This window comes from Pelecanus crispus, chromosome 3, assembly GCF_030463565.1.
Source record: "Pelecanus crispus isolate bPelCri1 chromosome 3, bPelCri1.pri, whole genome shotgun sequence".
Classification (NCBI taxonomy): domain Eukaryota; kingdom Metazoa; phylum Chordata; class Aves; order Pelecaniformes; family Pelecanidae; genus Pelecanus; species Pelecanus crispus.
In genome coordinates this window covers 17,239,725-17,250,732 of record NC_134645.1, presented here as the reverse complement: position 1 = coordinate 17,250,732, position 11,008 = coordinate 17,239,725, and the positions used below count along the sequence as shown (strand labels likewise).

The 11,008-nt window shown below is 42.2% G+C and overlaps 1 protein-coding gene across 3 annotated transcripts in view; it reads left to right on the top strand.

Annotated features, from left to right (window-relative positions):
* Window positions 1–4,869: 4,869 nt before the first annotated feature.
* The window catches only part of COG2 (component of oligomeric golgi complex 2), a 33,162-nt gene continuing 27,023 nt past the window's right edge, over window positions 4,870–11,008 (top strand). For 2 of the 3 annotated variants that reach the window (XM_075707343.1, XM_075707342.1), the window contains exons 1-6: window positions 4,870–4,941; window positions 5,760–5,921; window positions 6,714–6,779; window positions 7,696–7,776; window positions 8,389–8,492; window positions 10,570–10,678. In XM_075707343.1, the coding sequence (XP_075563458.1) occupies window positions 4,870–4,941; window positions 5,760–5,921; window positions 6,714–6,779; window positions 7,696–7,776; window positions 8,389–8,492; window positions 10,570–10,678 (594 nt within the window). The remainder of the gene's footprint in view (window positions 4,942–5,759; window positions 5,922–6,713; window positions 6,780–7,695; window positions 7,777–8,388; window positions 8,493–10,569; window positions 10,679–11,008) is intronic. The other variant, XM_075707344.1, reaches the window with a different exon arrangement.

The following is an 11,008-nucleotide window of genomic DNA, read 5'->3' as shown; positions in this document are numbered from 1 at the left end:
AATTCCGATGGGGCATCCACAACTTCTCTGGGCAACCTGTTCCTGTATCTCACCACCCTCGTTGTAAAAATTTTCTTCCTTATATCCAATCTAATTAAACCCTCTTTCAGTTTAAAACCATTTCCCCTTGTGCTGTCACTACAGGAGTCTGTCTCCATCTTTCTTATAAGCCCCCTTTACATATTGAAAGGCCACAATAAGGTCTCCCCAGAGCCTTCTCTTTTCCAGGCTGAAAAAACCCAACTCTCTCAGCCTTTCTTCATCAGCCAGGTGTTCCAGCCCTCTGACCATTTTCATGGCCCTCCTCATGAATATCGTAATCCTGATGAAAAGCTTAACAGGCACTTTTGGACCTCCAAACAAATACATTGTGCTGTTGTTCTAATTCTCTTGTCTTAAAGAAGGTAAACTTTTGTACTTTGTTGTAATAACAACATTATCAAAGAAATAAACAACTTTACCACCTGTTTCCTCTCCTGATGGAAATAAGCTGATAGTTCCTGAATTTTGGGTAAGAGCCTGCTGAATCAGACATAGGCAGTTATCTCAGTTCCCGTTTTGCTACTTTTGTGCCACCTGGGATATCACTGAACTCCAACTAGCCAGCTGAGAAGTCAACAACCCAGAAGAAATTTTCAGATGAACTCAAAATAAAGTCCCATTTTGAGAGCTTTCCTCACTGTCATCCTCAGCATGTCAGGAGGAGGAGAAGGTGGAAACCCACAGCCTTTTTTTAGTTATTATTTGGGGCACTGAGGTAGGATGTCATAAGTTAAGCAGCTCCTTTATGCTATGATTTGTTTGGGCATGGCAACTCAAGCATGAGAGAGCTGAAGCTTCCTCCTTCCCTGCCTCCGCTCCTGTCTCCCTCCTTCCTCATCACTTTGTACTCAGCATATCTTGGATGTAAAGTATTAGTCTGTACTTAACACATCAGGGAAAGGGGACGATTCTGCAATATTTTAACATGATATATGTTCAAAACATGTTTTAAGCTGGTCCATTTTCATACTGCTGTTCTCCATTTTACATACATTCACTATAGATCTTATAGCACATATCATAGAATCATAGAACAGCCCAGGTTGGAAGGGACCTCTAAAGATCATCTGGTCCAACCTTTCATGTGAAAGGGAGCCTAGAAGAGATTATCTAGCACCCTTTCCAATTGCATCTTGAAAACTTCCAGCAATGATGACTCCACCACATCCCTGGGGAGGTTGTTCCAGTGAATGATTGTTCTCACTATAAAACATTTCTTTCTTATGTCAAGATGTATGTTTGTTTGTATAATACATATAAAATCATATTTTAATATAATCACAAAACAATGGCATTACTGCATTTTATAGTTGGCTTCTAAGACCCACCACTCAAGGAATTTGCAAACTTCTTCTCTACCTTGTTCATTTAGGACCAAGGCTTTTTTAAGCATGACTGCAGCCTCACTGGCTGCAGTAGGATTATTTACACCTTTGGAGTTAGGCACATGTTGCGGTGACTGACAGTTATCACAGAAATCAGCAGCATCCACTCATTGACTTCCGTGTTCAGGACTGCAACCAGGGACATGAACTCTTCTACCTTTATTCATGTAAGCAATTCCATTCCCAAAAGAAAACAAAATAAAGGCACTCAGTAAGACGTCAATATTAGGAAAATACCCTTTTCTGCCTTGAATGTCTATTTATTAATTGGTGTTCACTGTTTTTAACATCTACTGAAAGCAGCTAACACAGAATTTTCTTCCATAATTTTGCCAGACAGCCAAGTGATACATTGATGGAGATACCATTTTAGGAAGGCAAGATATTAAAAATAATTAATCAGCACTGGCACGTTCGTTTGTCTAATACTATCTACGTTTCCTGAAGGTTCTTGGTACCTGGAGCGTCTACCACAAATTAATTGTAGTATCTCTGTCCCTGCATGCTGCACACTGTCACGCTTTTCTCCTTTATCATAAATTATATGCAATGCCTTCAGCTTTTTAAAATAATAAAACTGGAGAGAAATCTTAAGAATGTGGTGGGAGGTAAACCTAGCTGTTTTCCTTCCCAGTTTAACTGATATATACTGGAATGGAAGTATTTCCAAGATTAGTCATTGGCAGCCTTCAGGAAAATGATGATACAATTATACAAAACATCAGCTGTCATATCATTATAGATCCCTTGAAATGTTCTTTATCTGAGAACAAGAAGGGATGCTGGAATCTTTAAAATTCAGCACCCACACAAGAGCTAGAAGTAGCTCTTCTACTCTCTGGCACCTACATCATCCCTATTCAGATAAGAGCAACAATGCTGAGACAGGCTTTCAGATGCCCTCTCTTCATTCATCTAATGGTTCCATTAATGATATGTTATCCAAAACCTGCAGATAAAATAGTGATTACAGTTTTCACAAGAAATTATTGTGTCATGTCTTCGTGGTTGGGAAAGGATGACGGGAAAAACTGTAAAACTGTATTTTCTAAGCCTGGAAATTTTGGAATGATAGTGATGAGAGTGAGGAAAGGAAAGGGATGAAGGGGCTTGTAGTAGAAATGAGCTAAGTAATCCTAGCACAAAAATAATGGAATTAAAGAGAGCTTTGTATGACTCTTTGGAATAGCTAATTCCCTCACTGCTTTGCTAGTCTCTTCTGTCTTGGGGAAACTTTACTTTGTGTACCACTGCCCCAGGTGAAGATAGCTGTTCAGGGACAGTGTGTGGAAATAACCCATGAGTCCTAATTCTGGTTTTACTATTAACTTACTGAAATTGTTATATTGCAGTTTCCATTGCCAAATTATTAAATTCCACAAACTTACTTAATTTACAATGACATAAATTATATATCAAAAAAAATAAATTATGAAAAAAATAAATACGAGGAGTGTAAAGAGCTCATCAATAAACAAATTCAAGTGGAAGCATACTTTTTATTTCCTCAAGGAACTTTGCAATTAGAGCTTTGTAAACAAAAACATAAATGGCAAGACTAGGTCATTTTAGAGCATGATTTGTCTTAGCTAATACATAAGACCTTAAAAAAGTAGGTGTAACCCCTTTTTTAAGGAGTTAACATTAAAAACTGGTTAGAATTTTATTTGCAAGCATCGCTGCTCCCCGGCCAACCCCCCCCAGTTTATATACTGAGTGTGACATCATATGGTATGGAATAGCACTTTGGTCAGTTTGCATCAACTATTCTGGCTGTGCCCCCTCCCAGTTTCTTGTGCACCTGGCAGAGCATGGGAAGCTGAAAAGTCCTTGACTAGCATAAGCAGTGGTTAGCAACAACTAAAACATCAGTGTGTTATCAACATTGTTCTCCTACTAAATCCAAAACACAGCACTATGCCTGCTACTAGGAAGAAAATTAACTCTATCCCAGCCAAAACCAGGACAGGAACTCATGCGCCAGCCGTGAATCACTGGCAAAAATCGTTGCTGGTTACAGGCCAGCTGGGCTCTGCGGCAGTGCTGATGGCGTTAGGTGGGGATGTACATGTTGGGCCTGCCGAAATGCTGGCTGCCCAGGAGGTCTGGTGGTCTCCAGTCCAGCATACCACTGCAGCACCACTGAACCAACGTCTATTGGGCCCGGGGAGTCTTCTCCGCCCTTGCCCACAGAGCACCCGGCAGAGCTACAGTGGATGCATTCTTACAACTGTTTGGTAAGGCGCTGGGCTCGCTCCTCGTTTGAGCTCACCAAGACAAAATTAAATCTATAAAATGTACGTGCAAGGAGCAAGATCGTTTGCTGTCTTCCATCCTGAGGCAGCAAACAGAAATGCAAGTGACAGCAGGGAGGCTTTTTAGAGCTAAATTTGTCTTCACTAAGGCATAAGCGACCTTGAACAAAAGATTTTAAAGGAAACAAGACCCTAACAGAAGAGTCTGCTGAAAAGCAGGAGGATGGAGGAGATAAATTATGCTCCGACTGGATTCCTGTTACTCAGGACCACGTGGGCACAAACTGCAATAGATTTAAACACAAGGAAAAGCTTTTTTGGCTGTTAAGAGCGGTCAGACCCTGGCACAGCTTGCCTAGAGAGGCTGTGGGGCCTTCACCCCTGGTGACACCTAAACCCCGATGGGACATGGCCCTGGGCCACCGGCTCTGGGTGACCTTGCTCAGGGCCAGGGGGCTGCACCGTACCATCCCCTGGAGCCCCTTCCCACCTCTGCAGCCCTGGATCTCCACGGCTTGTGCCGTGGGCCCTGACAGCTGGCCCCTGCAGCTTTACGTGATCAGGTGTTTTATGCGCTGGGTGCCTGCCGCGGGGCACCAGGCACCCGCTTCATAGAATCATAGAATCATAGAATGCTTTGGGTTGGAAGGGACCTTTAGAGGTCACCTAGCTCAACACCCCTGCAGTGAGCAGGGACAGCTTTAACTAGATCAGGTTGCTCAGAGCCCCATCCAACCTGACCTTGAATGTTGCCAGGGATGGGGCCTCTACCACCTCTCTGGGCAACCTGTTCCAGTGCTTGACCACCCTCATTGCAAAAAAAATCTTTCTGATGTCTAGCATAGCCCAGCTCCCCTCACTTCTCAGGGTGGCAGGAACCAGAGGACTTCCTCCGAAGAGGCCGGGCAGGCTAGCTTTACAGGCCCGTGCCCCACACGCCGGCACACACCCACTCCCGCTGCCGCCCCGCCGCGCCATTTCGAGATCCCTGCCGCCCGCCCTCGCCCGTTGCCGCCTGCAGGGCCGCTCGGAGCCCTCCAGGGGGCGCTGCCGCGGCGGCGGGCGGCCGCGGCGCCTCTCTGGGCGCACGCTGCGGCCTGCCCTGCCGGTGCCGTGCTGGCGGGGAGGCGTTGCTGCGGCAGCGGCGGGTCCTGCCGCCGCGCCGGGCCTGTCGGGCCGCGCCGGTCATGGAGGCGAAGAAGATGAACCTGCCGCGGGGCCCCGAGAACCTCTGCTTTGACAAGGACGAGTTCATGAAGGTGGGTGGGGGCTGCCGAGGCAGGCGGGCTTGCGGAAGGGCGCTGTGGGCTCGGGGGGCCTCCTGAGGCGGGGGTGGCGGGGTTCCTGGGGGGTGAGAGGGGCCCGGAGTCTGGGTCGGCATCTTTCATCTGCGCCGCGGCTTTTTCCCCGGGCTGAGGCCCCCGAGAGGCGCTGAGTGGAAGCGGGGTCCGGGCCGTTTGCAAAGCCAGGCGGCTTGCACCTCTGCGGTTGCGTCCGAGTCTGGCGAGACTGAAACGGAGCCTCAGCGGCGGAGCGGGGGGGGCGGCCTGCCCGAGGAGAGAGCCGGCAGGTTTACAAGCGGCTGGGCCGAGCGTCTCTGTCCCGGGCCGGGGCCGGCTGCTGCAGCTCACCTCCTAGGGCAGGCCCGAGTCATACATACCTCCTGCAAATCGTACTCTGCGTGCTTTGACACCAAGTCGCAGATAGACTTGATAACCAGCATTCATGCCTCATTGCTTAGAGAGCTTTAAAGTAGTTCTTAATACTGTATTGTGACGTTTGTTTGGTTGGGTTTTTGTAAACCCTATGCAGGGAATATACAGCCCTGTATTTTGAAGAACTAGTCTTTTAGGTACCCCTGACATTGCGTGCTTTTGAGATTAAAGACCAAGACTTTGGAACATTGGAAACTTGGAACATTGGAAACTGCTCTGTTAAGCAGCCTTTTTGCCCTCCAGCGCTTTAGTTTGGTCAGCCCGCTGGCGTATGGAATACTTTATTTTGGGGGTGGGGAGGGGTGTGTTCTTGGTTTGAACTTTTTGCTTACATCCTTCTCTCTTTCCTGTTTCATTTTCAGCCGGATTTCGATGTTGATCACTTTGTATCAGACTGCAGGAAACGTGTGCAGTTGGAAGAGCTCAGAGAGGATCTGGAGCTCTATTACAAACTCCTTAAAACTGCCATGGTAGAACTTATAAATAAGGACTATGCGGATTTTGTTAATCTCTCAACAAATCTAGTAAGTCTTACTAAGTTGTACTGTGTAGTTCACACTTAACATGTTTTAGCATGATTTTTATTTTTCGTGTGAAAGGAATGTGGCTTTTATTTTGGCATTATTAGATTTAAGACATCTTAAACTGTGACCCCTTGCACTGAGAGAAACTGAAAGATTGTTACTGTAGAATATAGCTACTGTACAGAATTGCTGTTGGCCTATGATAAATGTTTTAGATATATGCTTTTTGTCTTAAAAAATCAATTCATTAGGAAGTTACATTCAAGGCAAACTTTTTTAAAAAACTGCTAGTAGTTGTAAAATTGAAGGAAATAAATCATTAAATTTATTAGAAAAGATAAAATAAGGCCATTCTGAGGGATTCTTTTAGGAATCTTTAAATTTACTATACAGTCAATATATCATAAAAAAACCCAAGCTACTTGACTGAGACTTTTAATCATTTTCATATTAAAATGTCTTGTCTGCTGTGTATCCTGCTCTTTTACTCCAGTTCATCCAGGTTCCAATTATATAGGTTCAAAGACTGAGATTTAACATTTTTAATAGAAGAAAAATTTCCATAGGTCGAAGTTTTCTTTCATTTTTGGCTTTACGTGACAAGTAGTCTGATAGCTTTATGCCTGTACTTGAGGTAACATATTTTTGCATTGCACTTAAAACTGGAGACTATAAAGGGAGGTATTGTTTCTCAGTTCTCTTTTAGCATCTGTAAAATGTTAGGCTTTGTCAGTAAATCACATATGAACTTATCAAAAAAAGTCATAAATGTTTTTATGGTAATTTCTTTAGGTTGGCATGGACAAGGCTCTTAATCAGCTTTCAGTACCCTTGGGACAGTTAAGGGAAGAAGTTATGGTATGCTCAAAACAATCATTATACACAGCTCGGTAAAATTCAGCTTACTTTCATATGATATATAGAATGTCTTTTATTCATGTTAATAATTATTATAGTAAACTTTAAAAGTTGACTTCTTAGGGTGGTAGTAGGCATGTTTTCAAGCAGTTGTAGTAGCAGTAAATTTACATTTTCTGTAGTGCCTTTTAATGAAGAGATAAAGGATTTCTTAAATGTGATAAATGAATGGACTCTTGCAAGACAAGTATATGGTGAAATACTGAACTGTTAATATTTGAGTAACTTGAAGATGGTAGTAAATAAATCAGATGCAGCACAGTCCCACTAGGGACTTTTTTGCTCAGTCCTGTGGTTTAACCATAAAAGATCACCCTCTTGAAGGTCCGTCTTATTCTGACTCTTCCACCGTGACTTGGTATTTAGTGAAGGGCCGTTTTTGTTCATCTTGGCAGCTGGTTCAAAGGGATGTTTGCTGCATAAATGTGCCTTCAAGATATCTTAGCTTTGATGTCTAAAACAGAAAATAAGTTCAGAGTTAGCATAGAGAAATACTTATGTGAAAAATGCTACTTAAATCTGATTTATAACTTCAGTTTCAAGACATAAAATCATATTGGTTTTATTGTTTATTTCTGGGTGAGAGATGTTTTTTTCTCTGTAAGGTACTAAAATAATGCTTCTGGTTGAAATAATGATACTTGTGGTGGCAGTACTTTAGGAGCAGGTTATACTTTCAGTTATTTAGTCTTATTTCTGTTTTTTTCACTTAGAGGGCAGTTAGTGTACTGTAGCTTTTATTTGTTCTATATTGTTACTAATCTGTCTCCTGTTTTAAGTTTAGATTTTTTGAGTTAAGGTTTTTTTAAACCTTCAGTGGGAAGCCAACTTTTCATACCAACTTTCTCTCTCACAGAGTCTTAAGTCATGTGTCAGTGAAGGAATTCAAGCAGTCGATGACCGAATGACTAAACAGGAAGATATTAGAAGAAAAAAGGTACAACAGACGATTGACTACCTTGGAAGGATCCTCATTAGGACGGCTTTTGTTTCTGCCATTAAACCAGAGAAAATGAAATTTTAAAAGTTTTAGGCTGTCTGGATGCACACTGTGCAGGATTTTGCGCTTGTAAAAATGATTGAAGTTTTGGTTGACAGATTTCATTTTTACAGTATCTAGTTGATCATAAATCTTTATTTTACTTTATTTGCCAAAAACATCTATGTTTGGTTTGCTTTGCTTTTTTAATTAGTTACTCATGTTTCTGCTTGTAGTAGTATATAAACTTGTTTATTATGAATTTAATTGAAATGCAGCAGTTTAATTTTTATATGAGGGGGAGGAACTACCATTTGTCTTTGTGCTTAACTGGGTAAAAATCAGGGATAAGAACAGCTGTTCTACATCTGTGACAGACATTGTGGGATTTTAGGGACTTATGTGAGCAATACTTCAACTGAGACATGACGCAAGTGTTAAGATGGAGGGAAAGAACTTAACAGCGGGGCGGGGGGAAACAACGAAAAAACATCCAAAATATCTTCAGGGTTGTTAGGTAATGTAAATTGGGATCGGGGTTGGACGTGAAAAATCTTTGTTTAATTACAGATGTGTGTCCTGAGACTTATTCATGTTATTCAGTCTGTCGAGAAAATTGAGAAGATTCTACATTCCCAAGGCACTAAAGAATTGTCCTCATTAGAGGCAAATAGGTAAAAAATATGTAAATGTTGGGTTTTGTTTGTAATTGGTGGGACTAACTTAATTTCACAGTATTGGTGTAGGCCAAAACCAGGACAGTTAGTTTACAAACATTAGGATCTGTCTTTAGAAATGTAATTCTGATGGAATAAGTGACTGTTACTTTAGTATTTTCTCAGGTTTAGTCTGCTACAAACTGGTCATTCACAGAACATGTAACTCAGCCTCCAAAGTTCTGAATTACTTGTAGTGCTTTCAGTAAATGTGTGCTTTTTGAAATTTACATTCAATAATTATTGTTTTTTTCCTTGGAAGTCACTAATCCTGTCATGTCTGAAATACTCTACAGTACAGTTTATTTCAATATCATTTGGAAGTAAAATGGGAAATAGTTTTTCCTGGCTTGTATCAGAAATAGTGTGGCCATCAGGAGCAGGGAGGTGATTGTCCCCCTGTACTCGGCACTGGTGAGGCTGCACCTGGAATACTGTGTCCAGTTTTGGGCCCCTCAGTACAAGAAGGACATGGAGGTGCTGGAGCGTGTCCAGAGAAGGGCAACGAAGCTGGTGAAGGCTCTGGAGCACAGGTCTTATGAGGAGCGGCTGAGGGAACTGGGGCTGTTTAGTCTGGAGAAGAGGAGGCTGAGGGGAGACCTTATCGCTCTCTACAACTGCCTGAAAGGAGGTTGTAGTGAGGTGGGTGTTGGTCTCTTCTCCCAAGTAGTTAGCGATAGGATGAGAGGAAATGGGCTCAAGCTGCGCCAGGGGAGGTTTAGATTGGATATTAGGAAAAATTTCTTCACGGAAAGAGTAGTCAAGCATTAGAACAGGCTGCCCAGAGAGGTGGTGGAGTCAATATCCCTGGAAGTGTTCAAAAAACGGATAGATGTGGCGCTTTGGGACATGGTTTAGTGGGCATGGTGGTGTTGGGTTGATGGTTGGACTGATGATCTTAGAGATCCTTTCCAACCTTAATGATTCCTAGTTTTTACTTTCATCAAAAAATAATCCATCCACCAAGCCAGGAGACATGAAATTGTTACTCTAGCCTTAATTGGTTTAGTGGTGGACTTGGTAATGTTAGGTTAATGGTTGGACTGGATGATCTTAAAGGTCTTTTCCAACCTAAACGATTCTATGATTCTTTTCCCTGCATATGTATAACTGAAAGGACTGCTGCAAGAATAGTCTGAGGCAGGCAAGCCACGCAGGTAATACTTCTTGTAGAAGGAAAGTTTGTGACAAATTCCAGTCAGACTCACAAGTTTTGTTTTTTAACAACTTAATGGAAAGCGTCTTCTCTCTCTACCTTTGATGAGGGATGTAAGATGTCTTTCAGCCAGTTTTGGGACTGATATACCAGCTGTGTGCTTGACATAATTGACTGGAATGCAAGTGCAAATTACGCTGGAGGAAAAAGGCAATTTCATGAACCTGTTTGAACATGAGACTGTCTCTTCAGTTTAGTGCGCTGGATCACATGGTAATGAGTTGAGGGAGGTAGACGGAAGAAAAGGTTGATACCTAGAGAGACAAAGCATATGCAGATGTTTTCAGTCAGGGTGGGGCACTTTGCAGAATCGTGTTTTGAAGCAAGATTGTACTTGAGTGGCTGAAAACTTGGCTAATCATTGGGACTATATAGACCTGAGGATGGTAGGGTTCTTTCTGTAGAGATAGGTGTCGTTAGTTTTACTACATGACAGAAAAGGGAAATAAGAACAAATCTGGATCGTGAAGAGCACTTACTGCAGTATGAGCTGTAAGACCGCCTTTTCATGTGACCATAAGCAGCACTACCATATAGAAAACAGTGCTTTGTACTGCTGAGGCAGCTTCTTATGTTCCTCTCAGCTTCTGCTTCACCCACTTCACATTTTAGTAGCTCCAGAAAAACTCTAATCATGTTATCTGTTGCAGATTATTATTGCATGATTACAATAATTGTAGTAGTACCTGTCAGAATTTCAAATATTTAGATTAAACCACAAAAACTGGGGGACAGCATTATCTATCTGCTGCAGATGAAAGTGAGTTGATTTGGTAGGATCTAACTGTGTATTTTCATCTTGTGCCATCTCTCTTCTAGCCCACTTTTAACTGGACAGGTTTTAGAGAGAATTGCCACAGAATTTAATCAACTGCAGTTTCATGCCGTACAAAGCAAAGGAATGCCACTTTTGGACAAAGTGAGACCAGTAAGTATTGCATGATAGCCAGCTTAACACTTGTAGGATCAAGCAAAACCAATATAATTGGAAGACAAATGCCTGTTTCCACAGAGTTTTATTGAATTCATTTATGAGGGAAAATGAGTCTCAAGAGGTCATTTTATCAGTTTACTACAAGTGTTGCTTCTTCTGAGGGTTTATGCTTTGTTGGCTAACTTCTTTAGGATAAATTGCTTAGAATAAGAGTAGGAAATACAACAGACGTTTTTGTCAGCCTAATGTATCTTGCAGTTTGTCTGTTTGCTGATATTGAGGCCTAGTTCTAGAGATTTGTGTTGGTTTTGTTAGCTGCAGTGT